At 41.0% G+C, this 19472-nt stretch overlaps 1 protein-coding gene across 3 annotated transcripts in view; it reads right to left on the reverse strand.

Moving 5' to 3' along the window:
• UTP20 (UTP20 small subunit processome component) overlaps positions 1–19472 on the reverse strand; it is a 60349-nt gene that overhangs the window by 35684 nt on the left and 5193 nt on the right. For all 3 annotated transcript variants that reach the window (XM_051644143.1, XM_051644134.1, XM_051644125.1), the window contains exons 8-26: positions 18991–19146; positions 17946–18092; positions 17303–17437; positions 16788–16865; positions 15946–16124; positions 13811–13966; positions 13195–13283; positions 12198–12303; positions 10820–10970; positions 10360–10422; positions 9867–10025; positions 8719–8795; positions 7759–7838; positions 6853–7096; positions 5727–5927; positions 3721–3811; positions 1979–2064; positions 1284–1409; positions 515–681 (exon numbers count right to left, since the gene is read on the reverse strand). In XM_051644143.1, coding sequence (XP_051500103.1) covers positions 515–681; positions 1284–1409; positions 1979–2064; positions 3721–3811; positions 5727–5927; positions 6853–7096; positions 7759–7838; positions 8719–8795; positions 9867–10025; positions 10360–10422; positions 10820–10970; positions 12198–12303; positions 13195–13283; positions 13811–13966; positions 15946–16124; positions 16788–16865; positions 17303–17437; positions 17946–18092; positions 18991–19146 — 2491 coding nt within the window. The remainder of the gene's footprint in view (positions 1–514; positions 682–1283; positions 1410–1978; positions 2065–3720; positions 3812–5726; positions 5928–6852; positions 7097–7758; positions 7839–8718; positions 8796–9866; positions 10026–10359; positions 10423–10819; positions 10971–12197; positions 12304–13194; positions 13284–13810; positions 13967–15945; positions 16125–16787; positions 16866–17302; positions 17438–17945; positions 18093–18990; positions 19147–19472) is intronic.

Consider the following 19472-nt stretch of genomic DNA (forward strand, 5'->3'; position numbering starts at 1 on the left):
ATAGGCAAAGGGAGAGCAACTTATCTAGAGAAGCACTATGAAGATACCCACTATCAAAAATATTTTTTCTGTGAAAAATAGTAAAATCTGACCGTAAATTACAGTTCCTCAGATTCAACTTTTGTAATAAAGACAGCTTCAGGTCTCCATCTCTCTGTGACACTCAAATGTCTTCCACTGCTTCAGTATCAGAGCACTTTAGAACCTCTGTTTATTGCCATCATACACAGACTAGCCTACAATGCCAATGACTGCTCATTCCTGGCCTAAGTTACAGCTCACTGGCACAGCTGTGGCAAGTAATTCAGTTTTTCTGGCCTTGGACCTCTAGGAGAAAGCAATCGTGCTTTGTAAGAAAAAGCTCAGGGGAATCTCATTCCTTATAAAAATTTTCTTTTCACCCTTCCAAGGCGCTGTTAGAGACAAACTGAAGAACGTAATGGTACTAAGAGTAATTATCCTCCCACATTTCTACAGGTCAGGAATTATCATAGGTTCTACTGCCTGTACCTACCATTACTGAATTGCTTCACAGCTTCGAAGAGCAGATCCAAGAACATCCGTATCTCTTCTGGCAGAGAGCCAGCCAGAAACCGCAGAACAATTGACATGCGAGTGCCCGCTGAAGACTTGCCCTGCGTTTTGCTCCCTGTTTTGTTTCTCATTCTGCCATAGAGAATTCTTCAAGAGCCAAAAAGAGGTTGCATTAGCTTTCAGCAAGCCATCTGCTTCCTAATCTCTTATTCTGCAGGAGAAACTCTACTTCATTTAAAGACATTCCCTGGTGAGAACAAACTGAGTGGAAGTCCCCCCTTCAGGGTCTCCACTGAATTACTACACAGGGCCCAACAGCATCCCAGTGAAAGATCAGCTTCTGCTACTACAATAGAAGCTTTGCTGGAGGCTTCAGGCATAAAACTAGAATACCTCCAGGATAGCTTGAGGGCAGCTATTGCTGAAGAAGCAATCTGCATGATAACTTGCATCACTGTATCTTAATAAAAATAAGTGGCAATACTCAGTGAACTGAAATGATCTCACCGTTCTCTGTAAACCTTAGAAGAAAAAGTATTTACCAAAATGCTGTTTTTAAAGAAAACATCATTTGCATAACATATTACATAAACATATTAATGAGGAAACCATAAAGAACATCACAAAGTCATCACACTATACCATTAACCGTAAGTTTATCTCAACTGTTTACAATGAGAAGCAGCAGCAATAGATCTCTGCTCATGGGACTTGACATGAAACCATTAAACCTGCACTTCATGACCTACCTCATAAGAACAGGGATGAGATCTGGTCGATGCTCCGTTTTTACTACTGCAGTCTCCTCAGAAATACTGAAATGGACTATTTCTTCTTTAAAGCTCTTGTCCTCCAATAGCCTTTGCAAGTTCTCCCTGAGATTGATAAACACTATTTGAGGGTGGACAGGGGTTGTAAATATAGACAGACACACATGCCTCTGTATCTACTTAACTTACCTACCTATCTAATCTATGCTGCACATAAAAGTTTAAAGTACTATGTTCCCATCCTTTGATAAAAAAATATTTTAAAAGTGAGCAAGTTCAAGCTAATTACATAGGAAAGTACCTGCTGGACAGATTCTGAAGAGATTATTCTACAACAAACTATAGTTTTATGCTGTCACTTCCTCCGAATCGTTATAAAGCATCAGTACAAAAGACCTCTTTGAAGAGGTTGCAACCACTAAGCACATACTCTTCTGGGACAGAATTAAAGTGCTACCATTTTTCCTGCAAACAAAAAAGAAACACTGACCAACCTCAGGACCTTATTTCTCTGTTTCAGATAGGAAATATACAGCTGGCTAAAATAAAAATGCACACATTTGTCTTCAAAAAATACAGGCAAGGCTTTCTCTTTGAAGCAACAGATCCCAAGTGGCCTTCTGATTTGACAGTAGGTTCGTTCACTGATACTAAAATAATAGAAAAGCTGTTACCTGTATGGCAGTAGATGAGGATGCTTGTATGTCATTATACAGTCAAGAGCTATTCTCTGTACATTCTGGTCTTGATGGGTCAGTAACTGCAAATGACAAAAGAAAGAAAATAACACCCTATGTAGAAGACTGAAGTGCTTACTGAAAATAGCAAAACAACCCAAAGGCTCCAAGCTCAAGCAGGTTTTGCACTAACGTATCAAAATGGAAACAGAATGTATGTGTTGCCAGTATAAAGCCAAGACATGAATACACAACTGTCACTCATAAAACGTAGATATTGTTGCTGGCAGTTCTTATGTTTTCTCCCCACCATCTATATAGAATAGTTACAACATTTGTTTTTTCATCATCGCCTTTTGGACCACTGCTAGCTCAGTGGAGTTTTCAACTTCCAAAAACAGTTACCAGTTGTGCACCTGCACAGACTGGATTAAAAAGCAGACTACCCAAACCCATCCCACCTTGTCTTTCTCTCCTGTGACAAAAAAAATCCTCATAAGACCTGATAACACAAAGTCTCACTGAGATTTGCCCTCTCTCACAGATGGTTCCTCATAACCTAGGCACTGAAAATGTAGGTAATTTCCCTAGGTGGCATCCTTATTGCTTCTTCAGTCTCCTACCAAACAGTACAGGCTGGAGTCATCAAGGGTCACTTTGCCATGATACCCCTATGCCAGACAAATAGCCATAATAATGCAGATGCTAATGCACATAAATGGCAAACAGTGAGTTATGAAATAATTTCTCTTATGTCAGGTTGTTTTTCACACAGTTTTGTACAAGTGTTCAATATTCTCCTAAGAATAAAAGCAAGCAAACACATGGACCAGCTCTTTTCCTAAGGAAGACTCTGTGGTTTACTCAAATAGAGTGGATGTTCATTAGAGATCCTCAGATCTGGGGCCTAATGAAGGGGTATTCCAACTCCCACACTGGGTGCAAGGTGAAACCCAAGGAACTAACAGCTTCATAACATTTAATAGAGTTCTACAGCCCACTGACCACAGACTCAGAGAACACAATACTGGAACAACTGGAGCAAATCCCAATGACCTAAACAAATTCACAAATTTGAAACGAAAAAAACGCAGTAAAATTAATAAAATACCCTTTTAAGGAGTGCTGGATAAAGACTTAAAATCCCTCTTCAAATTTTTTTACAATTCCTTCAGGGAAATCCCTCAAAAAGTAATTATATAAAACTAAATATTCTTCAAGAAGAAATTCTGTTTTCTTTTTTCATGCCATTCTTATAGATTGTAATTCCTCCCACCCCATTCATATGTTTTCCTGCCTGCCTTACTTAGTCAGAAGAAACTTTTGGTTAGACAGGCATTATCTAGATTCTGCTCTTTAATCTGTCTTCCACTTAATCCCTGTTTAACTACAGTTTTGATTTTGCTGATACTGACAGTGACTTACACACTATGCATAGTCAGGGCATATGTCCATGACAGGTACTCCTCCACCTTGCCAAGGACTATTACTGGTCTGGTGCCAGATCTGTCTGCATGGGCCACTCCTGGCAAACTAAGCCAGGTGTCACAAGCAGGTCTTTGCTAAAGTGGCTCATTTCAAGCGTAGCCTCCTAGGAAGCCCTCTCAAGGACAGTTCCTTTTTCAGCTATGATGGCTGGGTTCAGAGAATGCCAGGTTTCTGCAGTCTCAGACACTACCTTTAAATAAGAATGAGTTAATTTACTAGCAGTAATTGTAAAAGCCAGCAAACAGCATCACCTGGGTATATAATGCATTCAACTTCTGCTCCAGATACAATGCACGAGGATTTGAGAATTTAGAGAAAACTTGCAAGTGGGCTATCAGTTGCCTGTAAAACAAAACAAATAAGTGTTTTTTTTAAAATGACCAGAAGAGACAATCCTGCATTATTGTAAATAAATGGGAATCCTTCATTAAACTTTTTTAACAAGAAAGGAAAAAAAACAACAAAAAACAACACAAGAGAATCCGAAGTCTGTAAGTCTCCATTCCAGACACACAGCAAGAGGTATCCTGTTCCCTCTACTGAGCAGCTCCTTCCACATGTCACTCCACTGCACAGAGAAAGCTGTTTCTACAGTAACACTAGATAGGCTCAGCTTTTGTTGAGAAAATAATACAGTCAATATGTACCATACTTCTTTCTGCCAGCCTGCCTGGAACAATAAACAGGTTAATTTACCTGTATTTGTTTACTTGTCCTTAACTGGTGCCCATTTCACTCCCATCAACATGAAGGACTGCATTTAGCCACCGACTGTGCCAGACTTATGCCAGGCTGCAAGCACAGATGGGATTCAGTGTCTCTAGGAGAGGTTGTGTCACCCCACATCTGCCCCACCTCCACTTTGCGGGAGGGAGAGAGGTGACTCAGAAAAGGAAGGCATGAGATCTCATCTATCATACACACTGTGGGGCTGGCAGAGGCTGTCCTCATCCAGCTGCTCCCCATGATAGTTCACACTGACCTCTCCAGACACAGCTGGGCCACCCTCTGCCCATGGCTGGGCTCAGCCAAAGGTCAAGTGCAATGTATTCCAGCAACCCCATGCCAAGCTTGGGGCAGGTGTGGGTCCTCCCGCTGCCTCAGCCAGACCTCGCCAGCCACAGGGTGAAGCCCCACAACAGCTCTCCCACCGTGCACAGCACAGGCCTGACTGCATGAACTGTCCAGGGTGAAGACGAAGGGAGGTCACTCCAGAACTCATTAACAAATCTCCGGTAAATCTTTTATGCCTTTGTTACTGCTACCAGGAACTAACGTTTCCACTGAAGTACATGGACACTTGAGATGGAGGTTTAAAAAACAAACAAACAAAAAAAAAATCTCGGACTGTCACTGCATTTTAATTGCTACTAATTTACAGACACAAGCCAGAATCTGGGAACAAAATGAAACACCTATAAGACACCTGGGATGAAATGACAATTCAGGTTACATATCAAATAGTCATCATGGTCCAAGATGTCAGGTGACATTTGGAAGTTCTCTGTCATTGCAACAGCCATCTTTTGTAAAAAAAGTGGAAAAGTACAAGGTTTTTTTATGTTATTTGTAATGGACATTTGACAGAGGTCATCACGGTAAAAACACTCTGATCAGAGACATTATAGAGAATTCATACAAAGAGTCACTTCCTCCATGTATTCAGCACTGCAAACAATGAAATCAAAATAGCATGTACCTTCGGCCTAAAACAGCACTAAATAAAAATCTTTGTCCCAAAGATGACCAGAACCAAGGTTTCTAACAGGTAGCTAACTGCAGAATGCCAATATGAAAATGCATAAATGGTCTCAGTTTTCAGAGTGTCTGGCAATTCTCATAGCTTTAAAAGACCAACAGACACACACAGAGAAGCCAGGGGAATGTAGGTATAATGGCCCTCAGAAACTTCATAGTGGCTTCAGAACAACATATAATTTTTGCTCCAAGCACCACAAACCGCAGACTGTCAGTAGGTAACGAGATAATGAGAAAGCCTGTGCAGTCTTTGGATGTTTAGTAGAACAGGTACTAAGTACAGCACGTAGAGTTTTTGACTCTTAAGTGCTCATATGTGATTATAATCCAATGAAAAATTATGAAGTGTGAGCAAAAGAAGACAAAGGAATATATATATATATATAGAGAGAGAGAGAGAGAAAATACATATATAAAAAAACATAGCTTTATCTCAACATGAGCTGCTGAATCTGCCTTTCCATGAAAGCACTAGCAAGGAAAAACTAAAAATACTTACTTAGCTGCAGCTCTTCTTGTTTTCCTTTTTGGTAGTCCTACAGTAATTGGTTCGCCTTCTTCCTCTTCTTCCTCCTCCTCCTCCATAGCAACATCATTCACCTCTTCACCAGGTATTTCTTTTGCTGCTACTGTACCCCTAGTTTTCTTTCTAAGATCCTGAGATGGAGCCACTAACGAATCTGCTGGGTAGTACTCATTTCTGTGGTAAAAATAAGAAGAAAAGGAAGGAGTTAAGCAGCATATAATTTTTCAGGATTTTAGTGCAAGAACAACTATAAATTCCATAATTTTCATTACTAATGGCATTGTGTCTTGGGACACTACATGGCTGAAAATTTCCAAAGAAGTGTATTTCAGCAAGTATATTCTTCTTTTCCTACAAGTTGCAGAGATGTAAGGTAGTGACCAAATACACTAAAGGAGACCGCAGGTACCTGGTGGAGAGGAGAAAAGGGACATGAATCACTGAATTACTGGAGGCCTGTAAAGAAGCTATGTGGAGGGCATGGGGGGTTGTGTTTGGTCAGGTGAGCAGTTGAACTGCAAGCATGGCAGTGTGAGAGTAAGTGAAGAAACTAGTCTATCAATGTATGGTTCAATTTTTCCGGGAAGGCAAGCAAAAGATACATTTTCTAATAACAGAAAAGGAATATCAGAAACCTTCCTCTGCCATGACATCTACTCATGTGCATCATACAAAGCATACCACTGCTTTCCTTCCAGGAAACAAAACCAGAATTTCCCCCATCTTGGGGTAAAATATTTCGGTTTTCTGTGATTCCAAATTACAACGCATTTCCATAAAAAAAAACCACACCCCCAAACCACTTTATTTCCACTGAAGTCACTCCCTAATGGAGTAATGAGGTTGTGATAGTGGCAAGTCAATATGTGAGAGACTAAGCACCAGAAAAGTACTGCCAGCTTCGTTTCAGTCTGCTTCTTGTCTCATATTTCTAACAGAATCCACATTTCAATCAAAAGACTATCTTAACTGGAAACAAGATAACTCATCAGCCATGCGTTCAGGAAATAAAGTCTATAATGGGATAGCCACAGTCTTAAAGCTCAGCAAAACACTGAAAACAGTGTATCCTCTCAATTGAAAAAGAAATCTTACATACCGAATAAATCTCAGAAGAAGTGGGGAAAGTTCCCTCGACCTTGGCTCTACTCTGTCTGGAAACTTATCCAGTGCTTTCCACAGTAGAAAGCGGAAGTTTGTGTGGTCCAGCCGCTCGCTGCAATCCGTTCTAGTCCTCAGCTGCTCCAGAAAGAGTGTCCCCACCCCTCCTTCTGGCATCTTCTCGCTTTCTGTTTCGGTAATGCTTTCCTCTTGGTCATCTAGCTCATTCTGCAGCTCCATTTCTATAGAACAAAGAAAACCTCTTCAGGTTACTTTGTAATTGCCAGGAGCAAGGTATCAGTAGTCCATTATGAAATTAAGACTTTTGGTGATGTGTATCTGTTTAGGCAACCATATTCAACACTGACCTGAAAGACCTGCACTGCTCAGGAAGTATTCTAGGATGCCTTTCGGCCCTCATGCATCTAAATGCTCAGTTCTCTTGAGTAACAGAGAAGTTCACAAATGGCTATGTGCTCATGCCTCTATTCATATACCCATAAGTAAACTTGAAGAGTACACTCAAGAAAGACATTGTTTGCAGGAATCCCACTGAATCTATGGAGCAGAAGGGTGGTCAGACCCATACAGGTTTTGTTCTTGTTCCTAATCAGTTTGGGCAGAAGCAGCCTTAAGAGGGGATAAAACTGTTGCATGGCTTCCCCAAACCTGCCATTCCCTCCTGTGGTGCAGGGGCCTTTTCTATCTACTTCTTGGTGTTCTGTACAGGAGACAGTTTTCTCCCAAGCCTCTCCATTTCTGCCCTGGACACAGTACTGGTAGTCAAGAGCCCTGGTTCTAAATTCTCCCATCACACATATATTTGGGGCACATGAAAACACAGTCATGTCATTCACAATTAGCTGGGTTACTGTCATAACAACATTTATGAGCCTTGACTTACCAGCATATGTAGCAGCCCTCTCCAAATGTTCATATAAGACCTTCCAGAACTGTTTATTCTCCATTTCCTTTGCATGAGAACTAACAATACATAAGACAGCATGAAATTAATAGGTAATAAAAAGAGCCATGCATCACTAGGCACTTTAACAACTAACACAATTAGAGGCTCTGATCACTGCTTTAACGTGGGTGTCCGAAGACAGGACATCTGCATGAGAGAGCTGTAGCACTTCCTTGCCTTCACTCACAGATTCCAAATGTTAAGTGTTATTAAAATAATCTGGTTGTATCTCATGACTTCAAATGAACTCCAACTGAGTACAAATGTTCTCAAGCTTTCCAATTACTTCTATACAGTAACATAATCTAGAACTAAAGGAAGAATTAGCATGTACATACCTTTTGAAGAGCTGGTTTAATATTTTTGTATTAATTCCCTAGTTTGAAGGAGAAAAATCCCATCCTTTTTAATCACACAACAGAGGAAAAACACCAAGGAGATAAAGTCATACTGAGAGCAGACACTAACTTGAGTATTCAGCTCAGCTGTCACCATGGTAAGTCTTCCCTACTCTTCAGTAGGATTTAGAGGTTTTCCAGTAAGGACAGAAAAGGCAGAGACATGGAAACAGAGAAGGCCTTCTTGCTCCTTTAAGCATGTGTGAAACACTAATCAAATCCTGCTACTTTTGACTCAAAACTCTGACACAATTTTACTATATTTGTTGCAAGTTCCATTTAATAGCAAGAAAAGTCAGAAACTAAGTTAAAAAGTAAGAGTCTAACAGGTTGTGATTTATTTGAGAGATAAAACAGTTTCAGAAGATTTCACATAAAAGGTTCACATGAAGGTCTCTCCGAATGAGACATTTTTACCTCAGCTTTTGCTCACAGAACAATGGAAGGGATTGTTCTGCAAGTCAAATACAGATTGCAGCATCCAACTGCATATACTCACGTTATGAGTTCAATTACAGGATCCCAGAGAGGGCTGAAGTTAATATAAAGCATTCCTAGTAAATACCGAAGAGGCACCTAGAATGACATACAACATCACCTTGAGATGTAAGGTATAACAATAGCTAAAGATCAACCAACCTCCTCTAACCTTTCTTTTTCTCAAAGAAGGAAATTTGATCAAGAAATTCTCAGAACTACTACCAGTAATGAAGCCAGTCACATCATCATTCCTCATCTCATAGCTGCATGAGGAAAACTAGAGCCCATTTACTGTAAGCTGCACTGAGATCTAGTCACCATATTTACATAGCATGAATGTGCAAAAAACAGTTCAGTACAGCAGATGAACTGGATTGCCTGCCTCCCACTTGAGCTTCAGGGTTGTCATAGCAGCTCTAGGGACCTCAGAAAAAGGAAAGTTTGCCCTGAGGAGTCTTTGTTGCACTAGGCCTAGAAGGACATCCTTTGGACTAGCTCCTTACCAACCTATACACAGTAGGACTGACCTATATGCAGTAAGACTGACCTACAATCTTTCCTTACAGAAGCTTACAAGCCAAGGTAAAAAAATTTGTTTATGCAGGCAGGTACAGCAAAAGCCACAAAAATAATACCACCCCCCCAACACCTTGAATCCATGACCATTTAACTAGTAAAATTGTAACTCTTCCAACATCTAGAAAATGAGGTTGCCTTTAGCTCAGCATCAGTGGAGATTAAACAGTTACAACCATACAAGGGTTTGACCCCGTAGCAAGATCCAGAAGCTAGGCTCTCCAGTGGTCAATAGGAGTCCTACCAATGTTCAACCATGCTGAGGGTATGCCAAGGTCATTAGCTCAAGACTCACTTCTCCCTGGCATCTTTTGTCTTCCTTTCCACAATACTGAAACCTGATTAATCTTGTTGTGAGCCATTTATCTGGATCCCACTGTTCTACTAAATGTTCAAGAGAACATACTAGGCCCAAGGACAATGGAAGCCATGATCCCTACTAACAAGTACATTTTCTAAAACCTAATCTGGGAGATCATTAACTTTTCATGAATTCTTATTAAAAAAATTTGCAATCTAAGTGATGGAATAAGAAAGTTCACTTGGAATAAACAATAATGTGACAACTGCTTTTAGACAATAACCACATACCTCCTGCAAAGATCCATTTGGTATTGCAGACTGCACTGTATCATATCTTAGTTTCCTCAAATGCAGAAGTTTCTCTCTGTAATCATTCACTGTTGCTGGCACAAGTTCTGCTTGGAGCAATATAGCAAATACTGGCTGGAGCTCCCCTGTGCCATCACCCTGAACAAACGAGTGACATGCATTTTAAGAGTATAATTTTCTCATTGAAAGGTATTTCAACAAAACTACACAGAGCCCCAGACAATTTGAATTCCAGAACAAAGTCAAGGAACTTGCTCTTGTTTCTACCACTTAGGCAACAAAACTCACACATTTGAAAACATCAAATGTTTTCATTTGATGGGGACAAGAGAAAACCGAGATGTGAAAGCACAAAAGCAGAGGGCAGCCTCTGCCAGGCACATGCCTTGTTTCTGCAAAGTGAAAACCAGTTCACACACAACACCAAACACAGATAGTTTTGAAATTGCTAAACGAAACATTTTAGCCCTACCTCGATGTGTGTAGAAGATGGATTCTCAAAATGGTTTAGAATTCGAACAGTCAACAGCCGGACCTATTCAAAGTGAACATATGTCAGCAGTATGCAGGAGAATGCAGGCTACATATGCAGACACAGCCACACCTACACAGAGGTAATGTTTTGCACAGGAGGCCGATATCACTAGAGCAGATGAGCTCTTATAGTCTAGCAGGCAACTAAAAATGAAAACATTATAGACTCCTGCTCTGATTCACCTTGAGGGAAGAGGAGAGCCTTGCAGGGCTAAAAGTTAACTCATGCCCCACAGCAGCCTCTTAAGAAATGGACACAGTTCTAAACAGATACTATGGAAGCAATAGCTTTTCACAGTCTCCTGTTTCTCCTTTCAGTCTTTGTCATTTAACTCAATTTACTTAATTACATAATTAAAATACAAATTATCTTGCATGTGCTCAAAAAAGCAGATTACCTTGGAAACACCAGTGGAAATATTAGGGTGCAACTTCTCAAACAAGTCAATTAGATTCCCTTGGGAAAGAGGTTCCTGACAGCCACACAATGCCAGCCTCGTGTAATAGAGATCAGCCAACAGCAAAGCAGAGGGGTCTGAAGGAAAAGTACTAAAAAACCCAATATTTTATTAGTATACAGAGAGCACTGCAACAGTACAGATATTTTAAAATAAGGCAGCAGTGACAATAACAACATGAAGAGAAAATTCCGCATGACTTCAGACTCTGCTGGCACCAGCAGGCTGGTGAAGTTACGACTTCACCAGCGCAGTGGCTTGCAGCCTCAAAGCCCAGTTAACCTACGACAGCCCAAGAGGCAGGAGATTTGTACTAATCAGGCCTGTCAAGCTGGGGATATCAGGCTGGACCCATATACACACAGCTGTAGAAAACAAATCTGCACAGCACAGACAAGGGTTGCTGCTACTGCCTAGGTGTACAGTCAGTGATCAACTTCAACAGAAAAGAAATAATCCAGGCTTAGGTGAGACACCAGAAATCCTGCCTGCCCACAGGGAAATCTTATTCTACGTAACATCCCTAGCACTAAGAAAGTTTCACACCCTAGCCCAAAGCTGGCAGAAGAGCACTAGACGGAAGCTTGCTGCCAAGATTTCCTGCTTGATCTGGGCAAGCTGTTTAATCTCCATCATGCCTCAGAAATGAGCACCATGATTTCCTAACTGAAGAGGATGTTTTGAAGCTCAAGCCACCAAAGACTTGGAGATGCTCCAGACCAGCAGTGATGGGAAATGACAAGTCCAGCAGGATTCACTGGAGAGAAATCAAGTCTTCCTCAATCCCTCAGCTATTCAGTTACATGTGCTAATTGTAGGTAAAAGACAATTAAAATAAATAAAGTGGTGCATACAAAATCTCCTCCCATTGTGGAGCAAGCACACACATGGGTATGTAAGGACATGGTGGAATCCTAACATCGCCAACAGACGGCAGAATTTCAGGCTTTTGACAAAACTGGGAATGTGCTATTCCTGTCTCTTTCAGCATTATAACGTAACACAGTTACTAAGCTTAGTGCTCCTAGGAAAAACTAGAACCAACACATTTGACACACTACCTTGCAGCTGTCTAAGAAAGCTTCAGTTGGCAGAGAAAATGTTCCTGAAGAGGCACTACATCTACTTGTTCTCCAAATAAACAGTGCCTACAACATTGGTACCTTACATACCCACAATACTGAGGCAACATGCCAGCCTAACAGTACAGGCAACACACAGAGAAGCATTTAACAAGCCCCTACATAAAGGCAGAGCCAACTCTTTGCCATAAAAAGGAGAATCACAAAGGATCACAGAACAGGCAGAGTTTACTTACGTCACCAAGCTCTTGACACGCTCCACAGGTAACAAATGGAGTATTTCAGAAGACTCTGCCAAACTAAGAAGAGTACTTACAGCTTGGCAGGCCACAAATAGGCTTCCTGGAGCAGAGAGAGAACAAGAACAGCCTGTATATTTACCCAGCTCTCCATGCCTTGTGTCTGCATGATGCTTGCCCATCCTGAAATGGCTGGAGTCACAGAAATAGGGTAACATGGATACCAGAATTGGCACATGTATTTTTGAACCATTATCATAACTCATGAAGGAAATGCTCCTCTGGCTTTTAAACTAAGTGCCTACTCAGTGAGCCAGCATTGAAAGCTGTGAGCAGCTCCCAGTTTACACCTGTTTTTGTCACAGCCATGTGCAAAAGAGAACAGAGATCTGGAGCTAAGCACTGTTGCAGGAGTCTCAGACTGCTCTATGCTACAAATGGCACTCAGAAATTAAGAAATGCTACTCAAATTGCTACGTCTGCTGCAAAATCAAAGCAAAAATGTATACCGATGTGACCACACAGATGCCTATAAACTTTGAGACTTTGACAATGCACTACTGTGTAAGATCTTCAAAGCTGTCCCATATACTTAAAGACTGAGTAATTATTAGTGAATGGAAAGTGGGTTTGCTGAATTTTGCTGCAGCAATCATGTCCCCTCTCTAAACCTCTCAGCTTCCTTTAAGGATGGAGGATTTTCCAGAAGCACAGGAGAGCCAAAGTCCTTCCAAGCATGAAAGGGGGAAAGCAATTATCTGTCCTGCATTTTGCAGAACATCTGCCACCCCACTGCAATTAGTAACAGCAAATGCAGAATCATTTCCTGGAGGGTGTTTTCTCCCAAGCTTTGCTTTTCTAGTATTACTTGAGCTGGCCAATAAATTTGGATACAATGCCACTGCAATTAATTTTCATGCTTTGTGTCACCGGAAAAAATGCCTTTTTTTTGTATCAGCAAGAAGTAAATAAACAGGAAATAACCATAACTGACCTTTGCAGAGGTTTCCTTTGTCAATGGCTGTGAAGAGAGAGTCTGTAAAACTTGTCACACAGGGCAGAATGGTTTTTTTGTCCATCGGTCTGTCCAAAATAAATGGGAAGACTTTTATCTGTATGTTACACTGACACCTTCACACATATGAAAGCTTTCTTTCAAATCTATCTTGTATTAAATTACAAATAGCTCACTCCAACTCTAAAACCAGTGGCAAACCATTTCTGTTATTTCTGATTCACAACTGGAGTTGTAGCATTCACTGAACCTTCTTAACAATTATTCCATCCATACAAGAACATCATAATTACTGGAAAAAAGCCACTGTTTGGAGAGGACAGAGCTTAAACACAGAAACTGAAATGTGTCACGAACATCTGTGTGTACTAGAGTACTAAATTTAGAGAGTAGGCAATCAAGAAACTGATATTCTATTCCTGACTTCACTATTGACAGGGTATTTTCACATGGCATTTTTTCACCTTCAACCTCAGTTTCCTCAAACTAGGGTTAGTAACTATTGTCCTCTCCTTAGTAAAATTATTTCTGACAGATAGTGAACTAGACAGTATTACAGAAATATGTGACAACAGTACCATAGAATATCCCTTACCTAATATGTGGCAGTACAACCAAGGCAACCCAAGGCTGTGAAAGGTCAGTGATGTCTTCCTTCTCTGGTAAATGGATGAAAGACAGTACATGATCCAACACGCACACTTCTGCCTTTCCTCCTTGTCTTTTACTTGTTTGTTGCCTTGTATGAGAGCTAAAAATAAACCAAAAAATTTTAGTAACCCATCACTGCATACTAGATTGTTCCTTCTCCTCCCATGATAGTCAAAATTATGTTTGCTACTTCTAGCAAAAAGGACTTGGGACAAACCAAAGGATTTTTGTTTTCTTTTTAATGTCCTTCACAGTACAAAATACCATCTAGTCATGCTGAGCAGCACAACACATGGCTCACAAGAAATGTCAGCTCTCTATGTCAAGTTCAAATAATATTTCTAGAAGGAAAGACACTTGTTCTCAGTTGCACATCCTCATGACTAAGACATATAACCTCTAGAAGCAACTGAGATTCATCTCTGTGATTACTGTTAATAAACCATGATCACACTGACATAGACTAATGGATGAGAGAAAACAACTAGTGAGGTATAGTCTGGGGACTTGAAAGCAACCACAAGCTGAGCCCAAATCATCAAGTCTATCTGCAGGCAGAAAGGTTTGACACCATACTGGAACATATGAACAGGAGTAGTTCACACCCCTTGGACAGCAATCATTCCATCCAGTACTTCCAAGACCACAGTCAGAAGGCTGCATAGGCTCCAACTTTCATGAAATACAGATGCTAACAAAAAGACAGCATCAAGAGTCATTAGAGTTTTAAGAAACAAAATTTATGAGATAAACCTCAAGGAATTAGGATTGTTGGTCCAGAGAAAGGTATTTTCAGATCTTTCTGAGGATCAAAGCCTGATATTTGTAAAACCTAGATGCAAAGAATAAGAAATAAGCTGCTCTTTATATTCCCAGCGTGTAAGACAAGCAGCAATGGATTTAAACTGCAGTAAAGGAGGTTTAGTTCATACACTGAGGACTGGGAAAAAAACCCAAACAAACACAATGAAACAACCAAGGAAAAAAACACCTGTGTAACCATAAAGACAGCAAAGTAATGGCAGAGATTGCCAGAGACAGCTTGGGAATCTCCAAAATTGAACTTGTTAATAACAACTTGGCTAGACACCTTTCAGGACTGGTTCAGGACTTGCTAATTCCATCGTAGGTAGGGTATACAACTCTTGAGATGTCTCCCAGCTCTAACTTCTACCATTGTCTTTGCAGGGACACAAAAAAAGGACCAAGGAGGACCTGGGTCCTCTCAGCTATGTACTCTACACCACTGAAAACACAGAAAGATCAGCAAAGAAAACAAGGGAAGAGCACCAATTCTGACTCAACCTTCTGTTCCCTAAACCCTAATACCTTTATTCTATTAAATAAAAAGAGGAAAATCCCCCAGAGTGGATTGCCTTTAGGAAAGATAGAACCTTACATAAAAGTAACAAAAGTCACCTCTTGCAGGTGACAGTTTTTAGTTATCTGAGCTAGAGTCATTAGAAGAGTTTTCATCAGTAGATGAGCAGTGGTCACTCTGTGCTTGACAGTGGTTACTCCAAATATTTCCAAAGAGGCTCCAGGGGAAAAGGAACCACTTCCTTGCAGCCAAGCTAGCTTTGCAATTAGAAGCAGTCAAGCTGTGCCAGCACAGTGCTGTACCTGCATTAACTGCATGCCCCTCGCTACCCAGCTGGGCTGTATGGTATGACTATAGTACTGCTGCCAAGCAAGCTCCCAGACAAGATGTATGCACACAAGGAAGAAAAAATGGGGCACAGGCAGGAGATTAGTTGTGATGGGAACCTGGACTGAAGCACTCAGTGAACAGATTAACTGGCCAAAGATGCAGCATGCATCCTGGTGTAACACATTCCTACCACAGACCTACTGCAACACCCTCTAGTCTTTTTGTATCAGTGATAACATTTCCAGAGCAGCATCTCTTCTCAAACAGTCTTAGAAAGAGAAACGGGATATGAATGTATCACTTGGTTCGCAAATCTGCAAATAACTCTGTGAAATACTTTGGGGGAAACTTTCATATAGCTCTGCACAGCCTTTAGGCCTGCAACTGTGTGGACACATCTAGTGTTTGCTCAACTTGAGAAGTCTCACCTGATGGATGACTCAGTGAAAAGGAGAGGATACTTCTCAAATGCCATTGAACCAATGGTAGGAGGCTCTGCTTTCACCAGAATGAGTTTAGCCAGTGTTGCCATTGCCTCCTCCTTTGTGAGGGCATCTGTGCCAGAGAAGCAATGCTCAATGTACTCTAGAAAGCCTGGAAGAAAATGCTGAAGGAGGAAAAAAAAAGAAAGAGAAAAACGAAGGACTGGTTAAGTCTTTAACCATGATCAAACCACAAAAAACACAACACCAGCCACAAAGGAGTCCAAATGTTCACAAAAGAACCAGCAAAACACCAGACTTATCAATGCTGATGCCCCAAAATCACCAGCACACAGATATGCTCTCAACCCAGCAGGGACAGTGATGTGGTGTAAAAACTCAGCTTGCCCTAAATCTAAACTTATCTGGACGTTCCAGATTCCCCAACTTTACTTTCACCTCCAACTCAGATTTTTGATTCCTCCCAGATCACCAGTTCCTGGCCTGACCTATCACACACCCCTTATTCTTCATTTCCACTTACCTTCTCCAGAGCTCCTTTTCTTCATCTCATCAATAACAAGGTCATCCCTTTAATTCCCAACAAACAAGCTTCTTTTGAAGAGCACAAATATCTGTCACCTTCTCTGACCCTGAGCACTGTTACCAAGCCACAACACAATGGCATAGTTAAACTCTCTCATTCTTACCAGATCGTGCCAGATGTTTAATAAATATATCAATGCACAAAAATGCTTCAGCATACAAGCAGGTAAATACACCTCAGATTTCCCAATTGTTCCCTTTAGCAAGAAAAAGAAACAAAATGCACAAAAGCTTCCACCTACCCTCTCAAATTGCTTCATTGTGAACATTGCTTCGGAGAAGTCCAAAAGAAAGTGCTGTTCAAATCCACTTGCAAACACCTGCGAGATGTAAATGAAAGGAACATATTAACAAGAGATTTCATAGTCAACTCTCCATTACCCATGCAACATTTTTTACAGTTTATGAAGCAACCCTGCTTTGAATCATGAGACACCCAGCCTGGGTGTCTCCCAATCCTGGTTCTCCCTCCTTTCCCTAAAGGGGCTCTGGGTGTTTGAATCAGAGCCTGGTTTTCATTGCAAAGATGTCTGCCACGCTGGCATTGCTACACTGCCAGTCTGTGTGAGACCATCAAGGAATCCCAAGACCACAGCAGACATTATTTTAGGCACTGGGCAGCTTCTCCCTTAGCTGTGCAAAAGGCTAAAGGGAACCTTATCATCTATTCCCTAGCCTGAAGTGGAATGTCCTGAAATCAGCCTGTTCTAGCGAACAAACTCTGGGATTTCTACTATAAGCAGAAGTCTTTTGTTACCTTCTCAATAGCTTCCTTCATCAAAGAATCAGGCAGGAAAACATTCTCAGCCAACAGGAATGCAGAAATGGTGTTCAGCAGAGTCTTGCAGCAAGATGATGAGAGATTTGGTGTTTGTAACATTTTTATTAAAATCTGAAATGAAAGAGAGAGAATTGACCTTTGCCTGTGAAGATACCTGGTCTGAATGATCTGGACAGTCCCTGGAGCAGGACAGCATGGTGTTCTAAGCTTCAGCCCACAGGAATGAATCCTAATAGTCCTGTTAAAAGTCTGAAGGCACTAAACCTACATTTGAATCCAATGGGGTCAAACATATGTGAATCTGGTAGAATTGCTCTACCATTGATATGGAGCGTCCAGATCTCCTCAACAGTGGCACAAACTACAGCTCAGAATGGTCTCTGGCAGCAGCAGCCTGGTTTTCCCCTTGCTCTTTTAAAGAATGACCAGCATTACAGCAGAGGTAAATTATCATGGGTTCAGAGAAGCTGCAATACTCAGAATGTCTCTGTTCACCCAACTCAAATCCCAAGCCCCCTGATGCATCAGAAATGTGTATGAATGCTTCAGCTGACCATACCCCTTCTGTATTTGATGGCTACTTCTCTGGTGCATCAGCCAAAGTGATGGTTTGACCTACCTGACAGACATCTTCAGGCAATGAGATTTTGGATCCATTTGCATGTTCCACCAGGATCAGATATGCTTGCAGAACCCTTTCTATCTGCTCTGAAGCAATACAGCAGTTTACCTTAGTTATTTTCCTCTGCAAGTCTAAGAGTGCCTCCTGTTTAAATAAAAAAAGTAAAATATTTCAGAGAAATTATCAGACCCTCTTTCACTTACTGCTATACGAAAGGCATTCTAAAAAGCCAACATCTCAGCTGATCTGACAAACTGCTGTTGACTCTCTCGTTCAAGTTCAACAAACTAAACTACACAGAAACACTATGCACCATTTCCTCCACTTTCCCATTTTGCTCCTCTGAGGAGCACAACTGACACAGACTATGTTGTCAGTTACAAGAATTTTCAATCCCCTTTAGCAAATTCCAATCACTAGAAAGAAATCATCTAAACGTTGGTCAGGTAAACAAAAAGCACTTGCCAGGACCTCGCTCATTATTGTACATCACCCTGACCCAACACAGCACAGCCCATGGCACTCAGTTGTGCTTCCTTAAACCTCAGAGTGTAACTCCCAAGCAGCAACACAGTTCTCCAGGTTTAGCTCATGTCTTTACCATAAAGAGAGCTGCAGGGCAAAAAGCCTTCCCATTATTGTCACAAAGTGGTTTTGGAACCACCGTTGTATCTACTTCAGCAATATAAAACAAGCCCTAGCATTCCCTTCCCACCCCATCGAAGGGTCTGCGATGTCTGTCTCTCCAAAGGCAGATCCCACAAACATTTCTTGCCCAGCCATAGGACTGAGCTCCAAGTCTCACACACAGCAGTTACATTCTCCCTAAAGGCACAGCACAGCCACCAGGGTCACTCCAAACTTACAAAAAAAAGGGCAGGATTTTTCCCATCCACATTACAATGTACTTAATGTTTCCATAACAGAAAAAAAACCCAAACAGTTCTGGTCCAATAAGACACAAATACTTTTCCTGGTAAGTACATACAGGGTTTTTTCAGTCTCTTATGAATTTGAAAATAAATAAAAACAATCATTGTACCTCCAGGCACTTGAAGACAACGTCAAAATGCTCCTTATGTATGTGCACTACAGCTGATCTGATCATTTGCTCAAAGGCTTCTCCTACAGCTAGCCATGGCAGTTCAGTTTCTTCTTCAGTAATAGGCCCCAGCTTTGACAGAATTAACTTCATAGCCTGCACAGAAAAAGATCACATCATGTCCTTGCACTCGGAAAATAAATCTAGCAATCCTAAAATTAGCTAATGCAGTACACTGCTAATATATTCTAATCATCTCCATTCTTTCTAGAATGACTACAGGAAAAAAAAGGCTATCACTTAAAAACTGAAATATCAGCAAGCAGTACTATTTTAAAATATAGGAACATTGCATAGGAATTACTAAAACCAACCTTCCTCTATCAAAGAAGATTCTTAAAAAATATTCATATGTCACTAAGTAGCAAATAGCATGCTTGTCATCCAGGATCCACTGAAGTGAACAAGATGACACTAAATAG

Source organism: Apus apus, chromosome 1 (assembly GCF_020740795.1).
Source record: "Apus apus isolate bApuApu2 chromosome 1, bApuApu2.pri.cur, whole genome shotgun sequence".
Classification (NCBI taxonomy): domain Eukaryota; kingdom Metazoa; phylum Chordata; class Aves; order Apodiformes; family Apodidae; genus Apus; species Apus apus.